Raw genomic sequence first — 22,037 nt, 5'->3', positions numbered from 1 at the left:
ACCACCAAGCTACCACATGAAGAAAAAATATGCTGAAGAGAGCTGACCAAAACACGACTGCTCTGCTCCACAGAAGCATGGCACGGCGCTGCCAAAGGCTTCTGAAGAATGTTGAGCTCTGGGTAGCGTTCGTGCTGGGCTCCACAGGATGACATCACCTGCTTGTGATGTCCTGCTTGTCCTCAGAAAAACGAGTATAGATCTGAACCTCAAGCATTTACAGATATTTAAGGCTGCTGTTATGATGGAGAATTATTGTATTTAACTGCTGCAGGTATACATTATGTTTTGTTTCATTAGTTAATGTTAGTTTTTATTAAAACAAATTTTTGTTTGAATGTTTTTATTATTTATGTTGCTTTGGAAACCACCTAGAATTGTTGGACAGAGCGGTTTATAATTATTATTTTTTAATAACTAAATACATAAATAAACCTATAAAGCAGGGAGGAACAAGCACACTCCTCTTAAATTCAAGATGGTCAGTATGAGGGACTGGGTTACACTTAGTGCCACATTTCTAACAGGAAAAGGCCTGGCAGACAAGCTGAAATAAGTACTTTCCCCATACGAATAGTCCCTGGATTTTAGAGCATTGGACATTATTTTGTGAACAGGGTACAACCAAAACAGGAAACTTTCTTAATTCTGTGCCAGACTCACAGCAAACTAGCCTTAGATGTATTCCTCCAAGACTGGGGTGAAAGTCTTCAGTGAGTGGGTATGGATAGGGGTTTAAAAGATTACTTGCAGGGACAAGCGGGGATGAAGGAAATTACAGCAAGGACGGGTGGGGACAGGTGAAATTTCTGTCCCCATGTAATTCTCTAAACCAGGGCAAAAGTCCATGGCAAAGATCCCTGAGTTTTCACACCAGGGACTCAACCATGGGGTAGCAGGCCTTAGCCTGTGCCCTTGAGAGTCAGGACTTCTTCTCAGAATCCTGCTACACCAGAGCACCCTGGCACTGTCTGCCTGAGGCAAATACTGGCAAGTTCCAGGGCTGCGCCACTACTTATACTAGTAAAGCTATTCTTGCTATGTCATCTTGTATTGATTACATTACACTACATTACATATCATATTTATCAACCGCCAACACCACAAAGTTCAAGCTCACAATAACAACAGCTGAGCATTCTCAGGACTAGAACAACTGTATACAATAGTCCAGATTCGATTAGGTAACACAAATTTCTGGAATAAGAAAGCTTTAAAAACCTTTAAAAAATTTTTTTATAGTCTGATACTCATCTTAAAGTTGAAGGTACAGCATTCCAATTCTTTAAGTTAAATATATAAAGGATGTAGAGAATAGCCTCTTATACCTAATTTTTGTACTACCAGGATATTGCAAAATTAAAAAAATTCACTAGATGGCACTATTGGACAAGAAATTCAGAAATAATTATGTTTACTGTCAATCAAAATGGTGATTTCACAGATAACTCGAATAAGTTTATGTTTATTAAAAACTTGATTTACCATTTAAACTGGTCCACAAATCAAACCGGTTAACAATCATACAAATCAGCAAGACTGAAATGAACACCAATAATAAATAGCTAGTTGTTACGATGTATGGAAACTTAAAATAAACATACAAATTTGTGATTTGCCCCTATATAACTGGAATACAAAGAGAGGAATTCAGAACGTTTTGTCTCTCTCTGTTTTTGATATCTTGTCTGTCTTTCTGCTGTAACTGACAAATTCCTAACAAAGACTATCAATGATCTTTTTGATATTTACTTATACTCTACTTCAAAGCGAATGACAACAGCTATAAAACAGAGAACAAAAAAATGACTTTAAAATGTTGCACAGATAGCAACAGGGGAAAAAAAATTAAAAGCTAAATAGATAAAGCTATTTTAAAATGATGTCTTCTTTATTAATTTTTGGTGAGGAAGACCTTGCAGCAAGATTCATGGATTCAAGGAATAAAACTGCATGCTAAATTTTAACATTTCAAACTTAAGAAATATAAATTCTCTGACAGAGGAAGTTAAATTCTACCAACCTAGGTTTAAACCAATAACAAACCATGCAAAATGACTTTATTTGAAAGCCCCATGTTTATTTTTGTCACAGGGACCATAGTTACACAACTGATAAGCAACAGTCAATAAAATACTTGTTAACGAAATAACTAGCATTTTGTTAACTTTGGAGTAAATGCTGAAAACTATTGTTGACATGCTTCTCTAAATATTAATGTTCCATAATTTTATTGCTTAATTAAGCGCTTAAGAAGCATTATTAAAAATATTACTCAGCTAAGGCACAGCCAGCCACTTTGGAATCACTATGATTTAATCAGATAACATGCATCCTGCACGCAAAATTTAATTACATTATTAGTAACAATTCTTTTTCATTCAATACTAAATATGCTTACATTAGCAACTACCGATACTAAAATAAACTTACACACTGAAATTCATCTTATCCATGAGCCTGTCAAATTTACAAAACTCCTATTGAAATGTTTTTCAATAATCCCAAGAAACACTAAAGTCTAGAACATACCTTGGTTTAATGCACTCCTTGACCTTATCACTTAATATTTTATTTTAATATTAATACAGTAGTAAATATACATAACCTGTAAATGTCCGTTATGCTTTCTACTGATTGTAGAAGTCTCAGGATGTCTTACAGTGGCAGTTTGTGAGTAAAACTAGATGTGAAACATTTTGAAACAATAACAAATTCTTTAGGCTTTAATGTCACTTCCTCTGAGAAACTAAGCTTGTTGCTTAAAATGTTTTGCTTCATTGTTTACTAGAGGAGGAAACTGGGATCCTTTAATTTATAGTGGAGGATAGGCAATGTGAAAAGCAGGAAAATAGGAACGTACCTCAGTCTTCGCTTTGCAAGGTTTTTGGAACATATTCTTTCCATACTGCTCTGCAGGTTTAGCAGGGCTGTTATTGCTTGCTTCAGACATTCTTTATCCTCGTCAACCTCACTCTTCTCTTCCAATTGCTGTTAATATTTAAAACCGAATCATTCCAAAATGTTAATTTTGAAAGCGAGAAACAATACAACTGTGTTTCACATCAGTAATCTTCAAAAAGTTACCACATGCAAAATTAAATATTACACACTTGATTCAAAGTATAATGCATAAATGTTTAGAGTTCTGCAGCAATAAACTGCATGTATTAACCACTAATATGACAAAGTTCATTTTATAAAATATATGAGAGTGCGTTAATAACTAATAGAGCTTAAGTTTGTTTAGAATTATAACAGTTTTTAAACTAATATGTCCAGATAAATTACCCATTTTTCTATCTTCTGGACATTAATGTAAAATTCTGCTGACTTCTAGAAAAAAAAAAAAGCCAGCCAGGTTGGCAATCCTAACCTCTGGAGTCTTGAGCACATTTCATAGCCCCCTCCCCCCCCAAAAAAAACAAAAAACAAAACATGTGGGCAATAATGTATGTATAAAGTTTGTTTTATCTGGCACTAACCACAACAGCAGCAACCAATAAGAAAACTGTGTGCTTTTTGAGTAATTCACAAAAGAATTAACAAAATGAAATAAAGGATAGAAATATATTAAAGCTGGGTATTTCTAATGGGTCATTTATCAACAGATTACAGGGAGTGGGTTAATTGCAGGGGGCAGTTTTTGGGGAGATGGGGCAATTGGGGGTACTTTTTTTAGGGGGGTGGAAGCAGTTTAGGGATGGTGTGGCAGATGATATTTTTTAGGTTTGGGGGGTAGTGTGACAGTTGCGGGAGCAGTTTTGGGGGATGGGACAGTTTTAAGGGTGGTGGGGGCCTTTCTAAGGAGTATCTTTTGGAGCTGGAGTAGTTTGCAGGGCAGTCTTGCAGATATTGGGGGTATTTTTTTCACTGTAGGGGCAGTTTGGAAGAGTAGGAAATTCCACCCTTGAAAAGGCTCTAACCTATACATTTTTGGTCCAATTTGACCCATTTTTTTAATTCATTCAGCCCAATATTTAAAACTATTTAACCGGCCAGAAATGGCTCCTAGCTGGTTAAATGGCACTTAACCGTCTATCTGGCAATATTCAGCAGGAGATTGCAGGCTATCTCCCACTCAATATTACCGGGTGGCGCTTAGAGGATAACCGGTTATATCGCACAATATAACCAGCTATCTGCAAATAATCAGCACATCGCTGGCTAAGTTTGGCAGCCATATTAGACCGCAGAAATAGCAGGCCTATCTTTGGCCGGTTTCAACTTAACCGGCTAGTGCTGAACATTAACTTGGCTGGTTAAGTTGAAACTGGTCAAAAATAACCCAGATATTCAATGCCAGCCACTGGAAACTGCCCAGCATTGAATATCCAGGCGCAGAGTCAACAACAGGAGGCAGCCCAGCTACCTCTCTCAGTCTGTATATTGGCCCCATTGCTGGGTTTTTTTTCTTAAAATCATATCTTCTCATAAGCCAAGTTTCATTTCATTATGTTAATTACTTTCTGCACCAGAGGTTGGAACTCCTGGGTCATTTTTATATGGAGAGAGGGGCCCATCTGGCCCATTTTCAAACTCACTGTCTGTATTTTTCTCTCATGCCACGTTTCAACCTATTCCATTAAATTTTCAGACTCCTAGTGTGGAGCTTTGCATCATGTCATTATAGTTTGAGTTCCTCTTTCCTAAATGCATCACTTTGCACTTGCTCACATTAAATGTCATCTGTCATTTGGATGCCCAATCTCGTAAGTTACTCTTGCAATTTTTCATAATTCTCTTGTGGTTTAACAACTTTGAATAAATTTGTTTCATTGGCAAATTTAATTACCGCATTAGCTACTCTCATCTCTAGATCATTATAAATATGTTAAAAAGCATCAGTTCCAGCACAGACCCACTATCTACCCTTCTACAGTGAAAATACCGACCATTTAACCCTACTCTCTTTCTCTCGCATTTTGCCTGGCACCGACATCAGGCTCACTGGTCTTTAATTTACCATATCACCACTGTAACCTTTTTTAAAAACTGGAGTTACACTGGTCACCATCCAATCTTCCGGTATCATGCTTTATTTTAAACATAAATTACGTATTACTAATAGCTCTGAAAGTTCATTTTTCAGTTCTATCAATTCTCTGGGATGTATACCGTCTGGTCCAGGCGATTTGCTATGCTTTAATTTATCAAATTGTCCCATTACGTCATCCAGGATTACAGAGATTTGTTTGTTTCTCTGACTTATCGGCACTGAATACCATTTCTAGCGCTGGTATCTCCCCCACATCTTTCTCAGTGAAGATGAGGCAAAGAATTCATTTAGTCTCTCCACTATGGCCATGTCTTCCCTGAGTGTCCTTTTAACTTCTTGGTCATCTAGAAGTCCAACTGATTCTTTTGCCAGCTTCTTGCTTCTAATCTACCTAAATTTTTGCCTCCAACACAATCTTCTTTTCAGTCTCTCTCTGCCTTCCTTATCAGCACTTTGCATTTCACTTGTCATTCCTTATGTTGTTTTCTATTACCTTTAGTCAGATCCTTCTTCCATTTTCTGAAGATGATCTTTTAGCTCTAATAGCTTCCTTCACCTTATTTTTTTTTTTTTTTTAACTATGCCGGCTGGAGTTTGGCCTTCCTTCCACCTTTTTTTTTCCCACTTGCATTTTCAAAAAAATTACATTAAACAATTTTGATATGATATTGCTGTTGGCTCTTTATCCTATCAAAGTAAAAATAATTCAAGGAAATAAGGGGAAAAAAAATCCCCCCCACACAAAAAAAAATGAGCTCTATATAGTCCACAAATTGGAGGGAGAAAAATCACAACAATCCAAGGAAGAGGAAAACAAAAAGCATATTCCATGAACATATAGCAAGTGAACAATCCAATATCATAAACAGCTCAGGAAGTCAAAGATATTTGAGGTTCCATCTGTAGCAGTACCTTTTACTTGACGAAAAAGTTGCAATTGAGAAGTATCATAAAATGCAGGTGATTATGATGCAATTGAGAAGTATCATAAAATGCAGGTGATTATGATACAGACGTTCAAATATTTGAAAGGTATTAATCCGCAAACAAATCTCTTCCGGAGAAGGGTAGGCGGTAGAACGAGAGGACATGAAATGAGATTGAAGGGGGGCAGACTCAGGAAAGATGTCAGGAAGTATTTTTTCACAGAGAGGGTGGTGGATGCTTTGATGTTACAGCTGAATAAAACACACAACCTCCATAATATTAAATATTGTATTTATTTAAACTTATTTAGCACTCAATTAACTAAGTGGTTTACAAAAAACAAACATATTGTACAAAACCTAACATACAAACAAGCAACACTTTCATATAATATCACAGTTCAAGGTATTTCAGAAGGCATAGCATTTCAAAAACTCAATAAAATGCTGCCACAAACAACTGTGTTTTGAGAATTTTCTTAAATTGCATCACAGTGCTACACAGTTGTAAATGACCTGTAAGAGTGTTCCATAGCTGAGTACCAGCAACAGCAAAGTGTTATGATTGTGGTCATAACCCCTCTCAAACCTACCTTTTTCCTGGTGGTCAGCTTAGCTGGCTTCTGTTACTTTTGTCTGTCTTTTCTGAGCTGGCTCTCTCTCTCTCTGTGCTGGTAGCTTCCAGCAGCATGACTCTAATTGTTTCACTTTACTATAGCTGTGTGTGTGGACTGAGTTAGCTCTACCTCTCTTTGGGTGTACTGGCTTCAAGTGCTTCACGGTGCTGCATTGGTGTGGGTTGGGCCTCTCTGGGTTTCAGTGTGCTCTCTGTGTTTCAGTGTGCTGCCTGGGTCTAGGGAGTGTGACATCATCAGGGAGGGCCTTGATAAGGAAGTGGTGTTCTTTCCTTCAGGGCCTTTGCAACGGTTCCACTGACTTTAGGTAGGGTGGTGCAGTGTGCACTTCTGACTTTGTGTCTAGTTTCCCTGCTTGCTTTTGCTAAAGGTCCAGGTTAGTGTTAGTGCAGTGTGCACTGGTGACTGTGTGTTTAGCTTTCCTGCTTTTCCCTTGTGGTTCCCCTGCTTTTCCCTCTTGGTTTTGGAAGCATTGCTGTGTGTAGGGCTTTGGAAGCTCTGTTGCTGATAGAAGTACTTCAGGGTTTGGTGTTGTTAGGAACACTGCAGAGTTTGCTGTTAGAAGTACTTCTGGTGTTTGTGCTGTTGGGAGAATTGCAGTCTTTGCTGTTTGTGTTTGGTGCTTTAGAAGCAAGGTTGGGTCTGGTGCTTTGGAAGCACTTTTGGCTTATGTGTTTAGCTTCCCTGCTTTTTCCTTGTGGCTCCCCTGTCTTCCCTTTTAGTGCTAGGAGCTCTTCTGGTTGTTTGGTGCATAGGAGCACCTTAGTTAGTTTAGAGTTGTAAGCACTGCTTGTAGCTTGGTGCTTAGTAGCACCTGTGTTAGCTTTGTGTTTAGTTCCCTGCTCTGTTAGTTTAGGGCTTAGGAAGTCCCTTTGTTGAGCAGGGCTTAGGAGCTCCTGTTTAGTATAGGGCTTAGGAAGTCCTTTTGTCAGTTTACTGTTAGGAACACTTCTGCTGGTTTAGGGCTTGGGAGCACTTAGGTCAGTTTAGGTTTAGGAGTACTTCTGTCTCCAGTCCTGGTCCCTGTGTCATCCGGTTTCCGGTAAGTCCTGCCGGCCACTCGAACCCAAGGGCTCAACCCTTTGGGGGGTAGTGGCCAAGCGCAGGTGAAGCTGTACAGACCAGTCCAGTGTGCTCCAGTCCAGTGTGTGTTCCAGTCTGGTGCGCTCCAGTCCAGTGTGTTCCGGTCCGGTGCGCTCCAGTCCAGTGTGTGTTCCAGTCTGGTGCGCTCCAGTCCAGTGTGTTCCGGTCCGGTGCGCTCCAGTCCAGTGTGTTCCGGTCCGGTGTGTGTTCCAGTCCTGTGTCCTCCAGTCCGGGGGACTGCAGTCCATGTGTTCCAGCTCGCTGGGCGGTGCCTGCAGTCCCTGCCGGTGCCCGTGTGCTTGCCCAGCGTTGGTTGGTGGGTTTTACCTGCTGCTGTCGCTCCTCGTCAGCAGCCCAAGGGCTCACGTTTGCTCCAGAGCCCGGCCCCATGGGCTCTGAACCTGAGAACCTGACACAAAGGAAAAAGTTCTAGTTTCCAAATAGCGTGTCTGCACTACTGGATCTAAAGGCAGCCACATCGTATTTTCTGATCTCGTCTTTTTAAACCAACAATTAACTACAATATCCATAGGGCTAAAATGTCTCTCACATATAACACTTTGCCAAATATGTCAAAATTAATTGTTAAATATTTAGTGAATGGACATCATAATATGCCCAGCTTGCTGATCTTCTGCAGTAAGCTCAATGGCACAATTTCATCATTAGTCTATCTAAACATGCTCTAGCCAATTATTGGTCATTAGTGCCAATTAGCAGCTAATTATCAAATTATGTTACACATCCAACTAATGCTATTCCCTACCTTGCACATGCAACTTTGCGCACTAAGCATAAAATTCTGCACACAAGTTTATAGCATTAAGGGGATTGTGCCATCTGTGCTTCCTCTACACCCACCGATCCACAAGAATTTGAAAAGACAAGGCTCTCAATGTCCACTCTCCAAGATCCAGAGAACGTATGCTCAGAAAATCTGCTCGATCCACAAGAATTTGAAAAGACAAGGCTCTCAATGTCCACTCTCCAAGATCCAGAGAACGTCTGCTCAGAAAATCTGCTTGCACATTGTCAACTCCAGCAATGTGGACCACTGAGATTGCCACAAGATGACATTCTGCCAAGCTATAAATCAAGCTGGCCTCCTGTGCCACAGCTGCACTTTGGGTGCTGCCCTGCTTGTTGAAGCATAACATTGCTATCATATTGTATGACAGCACCTGTGCTGCCTTAGCCCACAGCAGCAGATGGGGCACTGGAGAGCTAGGGGAATTCTTCTAGATGATTGATGTTCCAAAACACTTCCTAATTGGACCAGCTTCCATGCACCACTTTCCCCAGACAATGGGCCTACAAGCCCCCCTAAGTTCGCAGAAGTGGTCAGAACCGGAAGGTCAAGGGGAACCCATTTTGGAAGGTCTAGGGGTACCCTTTTAGGAAGTTAGGCCAGCAGGAATCATCACACCAGCATCTCCACAGGCTTCCTGCAAGCAAGATCCTGACCTCAAATTCCTGGGATCTGGGGGACCAGCAGGACAGCAACGCTCACTACAGTGGCCTCATATGTGCCCTCACCCATGGAACCACCTCCAAAGTCACTGCAGGTATCTCAAAATGGGGAGCCTGCTGCACACACAACACTCAAGTCTAAGCCTGAGGCTTACCCATCCTTTCCTGGATTAAGAAAACCACTCCGTGCCTGGTGTTGAAGAAGACCCTAAGATACTCCAGGAGAAGCACTTGGGCAGCTGTCACGCCTGAGTCCACCTATGAATCGCCCCAACCAATCAGTCTTCCAAACAAAGGTGAACTCAAATTCCATGCTTGCAAAGATCACTGATACCTTGAAAAAGGTCCTCAGGCCATGGCAGCCCCGAAAGGCAGGTCTCAAAACTAAAAATGCTTGCCTAGAACACAAAAATACTGAAAATGTTTGTGTGCGGCTCTGACTGCAATAAAGAAGGCAGCCTATGAAAGACCCAGAGACATGAGGAACTTCCCTGGATGGACTGGAAAGATGACAGACCATAGGGTCTCCATACAAAACTGCAGCACCTGAAGAGAGGCATTTACTCTGTTTAAATCCAGGATGGGCTGAAAGAAGCCTCCCTTCTTGAGTACTATAAAGTAAATGGAATAACTACATCTTCTACTATCCTGTTTTGGGATGAGCTGCACCACTCCAAACATAAACAAGCATTGCAACAGGAACTCTATAGCCTTCACTTTGATAGGGAGGGGGGTATGCAGGGGAATACCATAATGGCATCTGATATGGGTTCTGCAAACTATAAGGCATAGCCCTATAGTATCCCCTCCAGTACCCATTGGTCTAAACTGATAAGGTCCCACTCCTGGTAGAAAAAAGAAGCAGTATCCCATTTGCACCTCCCTAGAGAAGCCCTGTAAATCCTCACTTGAGCCCCTTGGCCATGGAGAGCATCTCTCTTGACTGTCTTGCTTCACAAAAGAGGAAGGCCTTATGGCCCCACAAGGTTGATGAAGTAATTGAAACTGTGCTATACAGATAGTAATGAGCCCAATCTTTTGTCTGACCTGAGTCCTCAGAGTGGAGGAGTAGCCTAGTGGTTAGTGCAGCGGATTTTGATCCTGGGGAACTTGTGACACTGGGCAAGTCACTTAACCCTCCACTGCCCCAGGTACAAATAAGTACCTGTATATACTATGTAAATCGCACTGAATGTAGTTGCAAACACCACAGAAAGACAGCATATAGGCCTGTCCCTACCCTCGGGAAGCCACTGTAGCCTAGCCTCCTCTAAATCTATAATGAGCTTCTCCATTTTGTCACCAAATAAACAACCTGAAAAGATAAGCTTATTCAACCTCAACATCTTCTAACCAACGTCGCAGCCACAATCACCTTCAGGCCGCTGTTACCACCACAGAGATCACCACCTGGGAACAGATTTGGAGCAGATCATAGAGGCCATCGGCTAAGAAATCTGCTCGACCTAAGTGTGTTACTTCCAGTGATGACCTAGCCACAAAAGTGCTACAAATCGATGCTTGGCCCCTGAGCACCGAATCACAACTCTACCTTCCAGTCAAGATGCAGTCACCCTCAAACAGAATAGTATTCTTCAGTCACCGCCACCACCAAGGTGTCTAATTTAGGGAGGTGAAGGTATTTATCAGATCCTTTCAAGGGAGCACAAGAGCCTAAGAACTCTATCTGGCACCTACCAGTAAACAAGAACCATCTGTGTGACAACACAATGGAAGAGAAAGGCCTTGGAGGGCCTACACAGACCCTCAAAGATGGGGTCTTCATTTATGATGTCTTCCTGAATTGCTTTAATAACACAGAGAGCCAACGATACCTGGTCAATCAAGGACCATAGCTCCTGTCTGCGAAACAACCTGACCACTAGAGAACCATTCTCCTCCTCAAAAGAAAGCTTCCCCCATAAACTGGGTGATGCATGCTCCACAGTATCCTCAACCCAAACTTCTACCACTAAGGTGAGTGGGTCCCTTAATTATTATCTCAATTGTAAATTACTTAAATATATCTTTGTACATATTAGCGGTATATCAAATAAAGCTAAACCTGAACTTAGTTTCCGCTTGGGGGTCAAGCACCGACTGAGAACCCAGCCCTTTTATAGGTATTGGTCACAGCTCCAGCCAGGCCCTTGCTCCCAAAAGCAGTCTGCACATCTGAAAGCACCCCTTCCTGGCCCGGCAGCAAAACTCCAGCAGTACCTTTTGGAAGCAGTCAGTGAGGGCCTGTGCATGATTTGTGAAGGTCCAGCAGAAAATTGGCTATTCCCATTGGAATCAGATCCTCGAAAGGTTTTCCAGATTTATTTTTTCAAAGAAACTTTATAATGCAGGTGGCTGGCAGGAAATAAAATAACACTCTGCACTCCTTTCTTTAGAGAGAGAGAGAGAATAATTGCTATCAGCAGAGGCCACCTGGGACCCCTGGTGGCTAGCCTCACAAGCTGAAGCCCATGGGCTACACCTTGGGCCTACGGAGAGTCAGATCCCTCTGCACTGAATCAGGGAAAGTCTATGGAATGATCCCTGGGGGGCGAAACCCACACCAAGGTTGTACCTAAGGGCAGGGACACTGAGAGACTGAGCCGGGCCCGGGGCAAAACTGTCATCGCCGCCGTCCCCCTCCCCCCCCCCCCCCCAAAAAAAAATCATCATTGCCATCACCGCCGCCACCTGCCTGAAGTACCTTAGCTGCAGCTCCTTCCTCTGCCCAGCTTTCCTCAGGTCGCACATGCTCAGTCTCAAAACTGAGCATACGAGGACTGAGGGCCCAGCAGTTGCTAGGCAGGCAATTCAAGGGGGGCCAGGCACTGGAGTTCCCAAGCTCCTGCTCCTGTCGGGACGGAATCACCCGGGTCCCGTCAGGAGCAGGAGAGAGAGAGAGACCCCAGGCCAGGGAAATTTTGCCCCCCCCCCCCCCCTCGGCAGCTATACCTAAGGGTTGCAGGCCATATATTGGAGTGGAGGAAAAGCCTAATGGTTAGTGCAGTGAGCCGAGAACCAGAGGACTGGGTTTGATCCCCACTGTGGCTCCCTGTGACTCTGGCCAAGTCACTTAACCCGCTACTGTCCCAGGTACAAAAAAACTTAGTGAGCTCACTAGGGACTGAGAAAGTACCTGTATATATTACATAATAAACCCCCCAAAAAATGCACCCTGGGGAGACAGGCCTATTCTGAAGAAAACCTGCTGCACCAGTCCAACCTGCCTCATCTGCTGGAAGTAGAGAAATACTGACAAGCTCCAGGCTGCACCACTCCTCATATCAATGCAGTCACTGGAAGAGTTCAGATTTTCTGTCTCTATCTGCCACAGGGAGACATAACCTATCAGTCTGGACTACAGGATGAAGAGGGATCCTTTATTTCCACCGGAGGGGGAAGGGTGGATTCTCCTCCTCTCTTTGTAAGCTCTTTCTACCATAAGATTGAAGTCCACTTCCACGGTACCAGGCTTATCTTTCTTCTTCATTCTCTCCATCATTCTCTTCTCAGTTTCTATCTGTCTTCTCACAATTTTCAAGGCTCTCTCAATCATCTCTTCCCTACCCTTCCACTCCATTTCCCTTTCTTCCATTTTTTGCCTCCCACCCCTACTACCTCTTTCCCTATTCTTCTTCACATCATCCCTACCTATACCATGCCTTATTTTCCATTCTTATTTCTTGCCACACTCCAACTTCTCTTCCCCAGCATCTGACCTTTGCCTTATTCCTCATCCCTACAACTATACTCCTGCCCCCTCCAATCCAAGCATTTTCCCCACTGTTTCCTTCCCTCCCCCAGCATCTTTTCCCCTGCCTTCTTACTCCCTCCCCAAGAATCCTCTCCTATCTCCTTTTCCCTGCATGTTGCACTCCCATCCTTAGCATCTGCCTCTCTCCCTCCCAACCCAGAGTTTCATTGCAGCTGATACTTTTCTCCCATCCCCACTCTACCATTTGAATGCAACACAGAGCAATACAGAAATAAAACTGAACAAGCCTGAGACAACTGTCTCTTTGCTTTGTGTGTCACCCTGTCTAGGTCACCACCAGTCTCCGTCTCTTGCATTTCACTTCACCTAGTCTCTTCCCTCTTTCTGCCTCCCTTTTCCTTATCCTCAGTCGCATCTTGTTCAATCTTAGCAGCCTATCCATACAATCTCTTTCAACCCCCCAGCCCTGTCTCCAGCCATCTTCCTTTTTCAAATCCTCCATCTCAAGAGTCCCACTTTCTCAAACCCTTCTCATTCCCACAAACCTTAAATCCCTAACAAGCCAGCCACCCCTCAACCCACACCTCTTAGGCACCCCCTCAACTACCCAGCCCTCAACCCCAGCCAACCAGCACAATGTTGTCTGATATGATTGTTGCTGCCACCATAGTTCTTCTGCAGTCTATACTCCATATCTCTCAGTAGGTTTCAGTCATGCAATGCAGAAATTCATGTAAGTCTTGAAATAGTGAGACCAGTGCAAGACACTCTGTATCACACAAATCAAATCTTCTAAGAGTCGTGAGGAGAGGACTGTAGAAGGGCTCTTTTTTCTTCAGCAGCAGCTAATTCAGGTTTTAAAAAACCAAACAAACTAAAAAACATGAAGGGCTTGTAATCCTAGTCAACAAGGAGCAATTTCTAGACACTTGACGTCCAAGATTTGTCCAGCTCTGCCTCACACAGTGTATAGACTTGAAATGTTGACAGCGTATGAAAATATATCTGATACATTTAAGGCACCATAATCTTTTATCAGCCACTGTGAGAAAAACTAAATTAGACATATTACAAGTAAAATATTTTTTGAGTCAAAAAAATAAAACCACCACCTTCGAACAGTTTAAAAACTGAAGTTGAAGCACTAAAAAGAGAAATTTGAAAAAGACACTGAAGGAATCTTGCAACTGAAGTGCAAATTTTCAAAGTGCAAAAAAAGCATTCATTTTTTTCCCCATGAAAAACAACAGACAGATGGCTTCATAGCAGATGGCTGTATATTTCTGGCTGCACATGAGCAGAAAAAACTTCTAGTTCTGTCTAGCTCTGCTAGCAAATGTTCCATCCTCAGAGCCTGCACAGGTGGTTTATCCACTGAGAAGTTATTTTACTTCACAAAATTTATTGCACACGAACTCAATTTTTAAAACAGCACATGCAATCATAAGTGCACTTATTATAAGGAACGTGAAATTAAGATACAAAATATTTTAAGAAACCAAGAGATAACATCATAAGAGAAAGCAAAAATGTCAACAAGAACGTTGAAATTTTGAAGACTCAAGGCAGAATGACATTTACAGTAAAATTTCATTTCTTTATTTCTTTATTCTTGCTGACAATTTGAGCTATCAAGTACTGGTTCATTTGATTTATGGGAGTAGTTACTAGCATACATTAAAGGAATAACACACGTGGGTTAAACACCAAAACCAAGTGATATTTTACTGTAATGCACATTAGTATAAGTCACAGCAGCCTGCATAACAATGTGATACAAAGCACACAAAAACCCCTCCTTTTCCTGAAGATACACCCTCCCCCAAAAGACTGCTACACCTATCCCCCATATTCAATATAGCACCAGTGACACCTAGTGGCAGTCTCATGGTACTACTGCTAGGTAGTAAAGCTGCCATAAGGACACCATTTCTGGCGTGGACAGGAACAATTCCTGGACCTCCTATTCCATCAGGGATTGACAGAAGTAGGCTGGGAAAGCACTCAATTTGAAAAAGCTCAGGACCTTTTAAAAAGGCTCCCTGGGAGCATCAAGCCACATGTTTCCAAGAAACTGAACAATGTAGCTTGCGAGGTTGATTGCACGTTGCATTATTCATTTGCTACGGGAGTTGTGCACCTGCAGAATGGAGTTACCACAGCCTAGTGACTCTTGCAGTAAACTAAGGACTTGATTTAAAATTTATTAGGATTTATTGCCTTTTTGAAGGAATTCACACAAGGCGGTGGTGTACAGCAAGAATAAGCCAAACATACACAACAGACAATTACAGCAATAAAAATATTCAAACAATACAAAGTCTGGCATAGTATGCTACATTACAATACCAATACAATTATACAATACACTTACCACAATTTCAGTTCTAAAGTGGTTTACAATATCAACATTATAACAATTTAAAATATAATATATAATAGAAAGTTATTTTTTTTTTAAACAAAGTGGGAGGGGTGAGCAGCTAAGATGGCAAGTGTGTCTCTGATGTTGGGAACGGAGGTCAAGTGTTTTCTGCATGAGGATCGGTTTCCTTTTGCTGATGCTGCACATGAAAAGGAAGGGGGTGGTGAGGTTTGTACCCCCTGCTAGCTTCAACTTCATTCCCTGTCCAAAAGAAACTGGACCGCTTCCTTACCAGATCCCATTCGGATGCAATTAGGGAGCTTAGCCCTGCGTTAAGAAATGGTGAAGGAGCATCATCCTCTTTGGGGCATGAAACTTCACTACTGCTCCTTATGTCCAACATTCCTCTGTGTCCAGTGTCCTCAGTGGAGTATATGGGGTGACACAGGCAGATGGACGTGCTGTGGGTGCGGCTCCTGGCAAGGGCTCAGTGTCGGAGATGGGAACGCCGAGAGATGAGATCATAGGAACAATGGGTCAGAATGCTGCACCAACAAGAAGTGGCATTGTAAATGTTGTGGACTATGCTATAAAGAATGGACTCAACTATTCTGGAGAGGTAACATCGATTCTTTATAAATTTCAAGAGTTGAAGGTACCTGAATGCCAAATCTGGCCAAATTAAGCAAGTGCAGGAGGATGTGAAAGTGTTGCGAGAGTTCAAAGTAGCAATGGTGAAGGACAAACTGGCCTTACATACAAAAATTGAAAAGATGGAGAATTTTAATCAGTGTTTAAACCTTAGTTTGCTTAATTTCCCTAAAGTCCCTGGGCTTTTGCAGCTAGATCTTTTCAAGAGATTTCTGGTGGAGAAAATGAAATTTCCTATACACTCTATTTCCCCTATAAATAAGATTTACTATTTGATGTCTATGAAAGTGACCCAGTAGGATGGAGGGGTTGAAAACAGGGTTGAGTCACCTATTGATGTGAACAGATCTGCTATTTTGGAGCAATTACAGAAGTTAATGAAAGAGCTATGTTGCCTGTCTCCTTTGTTTTTAAGCAAGATCTGAATGCAGTTTTAACACTATTTTAAGCATTCAACAGTTCCATTTGGTAGACAAAAGATTTGGATCTTGAGTTACAAAAATAACTCAAGAACAGAGAAAGGTTTTTCTATGAGACAAGAGACTTTGAAGCTTGGTGCTACTTTCTTGTTGGCCTGTGTAAATGCTTGGTTAGTTTGGGGGATTCAAGTATGTTTTTTACTCTCTTGAATAGTTAAAAGCATTTCTTGATTTTTAAAAGTTGGTTTGAAATTGTTGGACAATATAAAATGATATGAAAGGATATCATGTTAGGTCTTTCTTGTTATTATGCCTTTATATTCGCCTTGATTACTGTCTACTACTCTCCCCCTATATTGAAATCTAAGGAAGGCTTAATATATGCCGTCAAATTTATGTTTGTTTTTCTTAAAACTTTTTTCTGCTTGAGTTGCTAGTACAAGAGTTTTGTCTTGTAAAATATTTGAAATTGCAATAAAAATAAATAAATAAAAGTTTAATAAACAATATTAAAGAAAAAACATTTAATATAAGTCCAATTTATTTATTTAACCAGCATTTGGTATACCATTATTAACTGACAAGGAAGGTACAGTGGTTTACAGCCTAGAACATAATGTAGAAAAGAACTACATTATTGGATACAAAAGAGCTATTCATTCTGGACAGGAATAATAACCAGCATTTTTAGCTAGAGTTGCCAGACACTAGACCTTCACAACCTAATTCAAGCATTAAAAATCCTGTTGGAAGAGCCATGCAATTTTGAAACATTTAAGGGAAAGTTCTCCTCAGATCTGTAGAGGCAATGAGTTCCACAAATAAGGAGCCATAAAATAGAAAGCATATTTTCTAGTGCTCCTATGGACATTTATTGATCTAAGAACACAAGCTGGGGAATAGGGAATAGTGAGTGAGGAAAGGTAAGGTGGAGCTTTCAGGCAGAATGCTTTAAAGGCTAACAGAAGTTTAAACTTTATGCGAAATTCTATAGGGAGCCAATAGGGAGCCAATCGTGTTGCTTTAGAACCTGGGAGATGTGGTCAGAACTAAGAAGATTACACAAAAGGCGGATGGCAGTATTCTACAGCATCTGTAGTTTTTATGAGGGCTGATTTGGTGGCTCCTAGATAAATGATATTGCAATAGTCAAGTCTGGTGGTAAAAGTGAAAGAATGAAATGTATCATGATCAAACAAAAGGTCTGACAGACCATAACTGGCAAAACACAAAGAAACCTGATAAAAGTGACTCCTAAATAACAAAAATCTGTACAGGAGAAATAGTGGTATCTAATAAGGATAAATCAGACTGTGGGGGGGTCAAGATAAAACACAAAATGACAGGGGTGAAAGCAGAGAAAAATCCAAATGACCAATGCAAACAAGGAGTAAGAGCGTCCAAAACGTTTATTCGCCAAAGTAAAATAACCCAAAGGACCCTACACGGGCTGTTTCCGCAACAAGCCTTCCTCAGGGGTCAATATGGTTCAGATAAATCAGCATCACAAACACTGGAGCACAATGCAACAAGGACAGCCTCACCAACCATTTTATCACAGTTTAAGACGAGACAAAGTCTATATAGCCAGCGCGCAACAGAGTCCAAACAGGCTTGTAAAGGCGTAATCTCAATGTTGTCTGAATCTCTTCTCAAACAGCCAAGTCTTTAAATCCTTGCAAAATGACAGGGGCAGAATTAGCTCTGGATATTCAGTGCTGGCCCATGTCTAGGTACTGGCACTGAACATCTGGGGCTAGTTCACATTACCCTGGCAGCCAGAGCTTATGCGGATCCCAGTCGATATTTAGCCAGGACCTGCATAAAAAATAATTGCCCATATCCCAATTCCTCCACCCTCCCCAGAATGGAAAACATTCCTACAGCCTAATTCCCGCTCCTACCCACACCCCAAAACAGAGCAGGGAGGCCAGTCTCCCCCCCCCCCCCCCCCCACCAGCCTACCTTGACGAATCCCTGGTAGTCCAAAGGTAAATGGAGAGGACTAATGTCCACTTGCTCCTGCCAACTTCGAAACCTGCCTCAAAATGGCTGCCGCAACCTCGCAGCTTCGCGGTACTTCAAGTATCTCAAGGCTTCAACTAGAGATTCATGGCAGCCATTTTGAAGCAGCCTCTGACATGGGCAGGAGCAAGTGGGCATCACTCCTGCCCATTTACCACTGGATCACCATGGATTTGTCAAGGTAGGCCTGGGGGAGGGGGGGTAGACCGAGACACCTTGCTCTATCTTTGGGGGTGGGGTGGGAGAGGAAATGCTTTCCATTTGGGTGGGGGGGGGGGGGGAAATCGGGACAGGGAGAAGTCGAACCTGCTACCCAGAAGGTAACCAAGCACCGGCCGATATTCAACCCAATTATTTTCTTCAAAAAAACATTCCCCCAAGGGTTTTTCCAAACTAAATCAACATGCAATATAAGCACTTATCTTTAACTCCAGTCATTGTAATTCCTCTCAGTTGGAAGCAAATCAAGAAATATTTTTAAAAATATATAAAAACAAAGAAAGCTTCAATGAAATTCTAAATTGTATCCTCATTTGAGACTTCCAGTGAGGTCATCTAGGCGATGGTGGTGTTTGCCTGAAGCTCCGTTCAGGACCTCCAATCTTTTGGTATAATTCGCCTATCCCTATTTTCAAGTACACAGCACTCAAGATAGACTTTTGCTCTGGTCTACTGGGAAGTTGATTATCCCTATTTGAGATGTTTAAGTGGCGCCCCGGTGAAATTAAACATTACTTTCCTGCTCAACAGTGAGAGGAAAATGGCGGAGCGCGGGACCTAATCCATATGCTGTCTTACCTGTGGATGACGAAGTTTCACAACAACTGGAGATCGAATTGTCTCTGTCACAGTCAGATCTTGCTTTCTTGACAAAGATGATTTACAGATGTTACAGGAGATTAAAGTTGCAGTACAGTCTGACTACACCACTCAGCTAGGGGAGCTGACCCTTATACAGGATCTCTGCAGCAGGCTGGAAGACCTGAGCACGCGAATGGAGGAAGTAGAAAATCAGGTGGAGGAACACGCTGACCGTTTCCAGATCTTGCAGTCACAATTCACTAATACAAAGGAGCAGATTTTTATCTTTTCTGATAGAACTGATGACTTGGAAAATAGAACCCAACGCGCTAAGCTCTGTTTTGGGGCTTTACCGGAAGCGAAGGGAACGGACGATTGCTCTGCCTTAGTCCAAGCAATTAGTTTCCAGATTTTGAAGGACATACCAACCTTCCCAGATCTATCTCCCTCTATAGCCTCGGAACATCGAGCCCTGGGGAATTCAGCTAATAACAAACCGAGAGATGTCATAGCTGGTTTTCATTCTTACTCCTTAAATGAAACTATTTATAAATCAGCACGGAAAGCTGGGGCTATCAGGGAGTGAAGGTTAATTTGTTTCAAGACTTTTCATCCTCAACTTTGCAAAAACATCGGAATTTTAAACCAATTAACATTGATCCTACAACACGAGAAGATTAAATATTGCTGGCTTTTTCCCTTTTGGCCTAGCCTTTTCAACACAGGGAAAAGCATACAGAGTGCGCATGGTCAAAGAGGCACGAGAGTGTCTGCAGAACTTTGGTCTATGGAAGGAGGCGGCATCACTACCTCCATGCACTATGTTGGGTCGACCTCCCACACTAGGTTGACAACCATTTAAAGCGACAATCACTTGACCACCCAGGCCCATTTACTACTCTTAAGTGACCATGTTTTGTTGCTGCAGATTATTCCTTTTACAAGATGCTTTTTCTTTTTATCAGATATAGGGACTTTGTTGCTTAGAAAAAATATGAATGTGACTGAACTGTTATTTCTATACATTCTACACAATATGGAAGGGGATGAAGATTGGAGAGAGGAAGGGAAAGGGAGGGGTGGGTTAGTTTTAAGAGGGAATATTCGATGTGGGTTGGAACAGGTCAGATTTTTTCTACTTATATTTTCTGTATATTTTGTCTTTGCCCTTTTATGTATTGTTGTGTTATCTTTGCAACGATCCCCACTCCTCTGGATATGGCACTTCTACTATAATAATTTCCACCACCAACGTTCTGAAGCTGACTCCGTGGCTTCACTGAAGTGAAGGGTTCGTAAGGTTCATTAGGTTCGTCAGTCTGTCACCATCTCTCCTTGTCCCACCCTCGCATCAAAATGTGATGACGTCGAGAGCAGAACAGTGAGAGACAAGGCAACAAACCAAGTGTTTCCCTACTCCTCCCCCTGCCTGGGAATCAGCTGTCAGTGCGCCGCTCCCTGCCACTTCGAAGCAAGTGGCAGGGAGCGGCGCATCAAAAAACTACAAGCGCGGCACCACAGGAAACACCCCTCCTCGGCGCATCACCCAAGCCCCCCCCCCCCCAGCACATCAAACACCCCTCCCCCCCCCCCCGAAGCACATGAACACCCCCCCCCAGCCCATCAAACACCCTCGCCACCCGCAGATGCCAGTAGTAATGCTGACCGGCCGCTGCAACTTCTCCTGTTGAGCAGCAGTGGCTCCTACAAAAAGAAAAGAAGCAAAAAATGTTTTTAAACACAGCCCAAATCATTCGCAAATGCCCGAGTCTTAAAACGCAGTCTCTGCAGCCGCTCCTTCTCTCACCTGTCACGTCACTGCACGCCTCCGGGGTCTTACTCCAGGGGCAGTGACTTGGAGGCGAGAGGAGGAACGGCTGCAGAGACTGCGTTTTAAGACTCGGGCATTCCGAATGATTTGGGCTGGGTTTAAAAACATTTATCGCTTCTTTTCTTCTTGAAGCGGCCGCTGCTGCTCAACAGGAGAAGCAGCAGCGGCCGGACAGCGTTACCAATTGCAGCTGCAGGTGGAGAGGGGGTTTGATGCGCCGGGAGAGGGGAGGGTTGCTGCACATGGGGGAGAGGGAAGGGTTGCTAGACGTGGATGGCTAGAGGGGGGGCAGGAGACAGGGAGGTGGGGAGGGGGTCCTGAGACCAGAGAGGTGGGGTCGGGACTCACACTCACTCACTGTCTCTCACATACACTCTCTCTGACACTCCCTATCACACTCTATCGCTCTGTCACACACACACACTCTGTCTCTCTCTCTCTCTCAAACATACACACTCCAAGGAAAACCTTGCTAGCGCCCGTTCATGTGTGTCAGAAACGGGCCTTTTTTTTACTAGTAATATATATAGTTACTTGGAAAGTTGGGAGTATTATGTACCCAATAAAAAGGAAGAATATATTTTCTGCTCTGCACTGCAGAGGAGAAGGAGTGGCACTAATACAGGAAACTCATTTGAGCGTTCTAGAGCATCAAAAATTGAAGAAAGAATAGGTGGGACATTGCTTCTTCTCTACCGCACCTGTTTCTCGTTGAGCAGGAGTAGCCATTCTGGTTTGCAGAGATTACCAGGACCGGTGGGGTATTTTGCACTGCTCACTATACGGTACGCCCTATATATTTGTTTCATTATATGCCCCGGTTCTACGTGATCACTTTTTCTGCCCAGCTTTATTTCTATTGTCTTTCCCAAAGGCTACAGTAATCGTTGGAGGTGATTTTAATTCAAGTACACATCTTCATTTAGATAGGAAAATTACTGCACTGAGACGTTGCCCGTGACTTATTGTATACGGGCTTGAATTTGATGTTTGGTGCACACTTCATCCAGGAGATCACACCAACACCCATATTTCCAGAGCCCATTTATGAGAAAGTCATTTAGACTATATTCGTTTATCAGAGACAATGTTCCCTGCAGTAGACCACGTTGATATT

General features: G+C 42.5%; 1 protein-coding gene across 2 annotated transcripts in view; it reads right to left on the bottom strand.

The window, feature by feature from the left end:
* Positions 1-22,037, bottom strand: part of SOS1 (SOS Ras/Rac guanine nucleotide exchange factor 1) — a 322,749-nt gene that overhangs the window by 170,488 nt on the left and 130,224 nt on the right. For both annotated transcript variants that reach the window (XM_030195899.1, XM_030195900.1), the window contains exon 9: positions 2,864-2,991. In XM_030195899.1, coding sequence (XP_030051759.1) covers positions 2,864-2,991 — 128 coding nt within the window. The remainder of the gene's footprint in view (positions 1-2,863; positions 2,992-22,037) is intronic.

The sequence above is a fragment of the Microcaecilia unicolor genome, chromosome 3 (assembly GCF_901765095.1).
Source record: "Microcaecilia unicolor chromosome 3, aMicUni1.1, whole genome shotgun sequence".
NCBI lineage: Eukaryota > Metazoa > Chordata > Amphibia > Gymnophiona > Siphonopidae > Microcaecilia > Microcaecilia unicolor.
The sequence above is the reverse complement of the archived record's forward strand: the minus strand, read 5'-3'. Positions and strand labels throughout refer to the sequence as shown.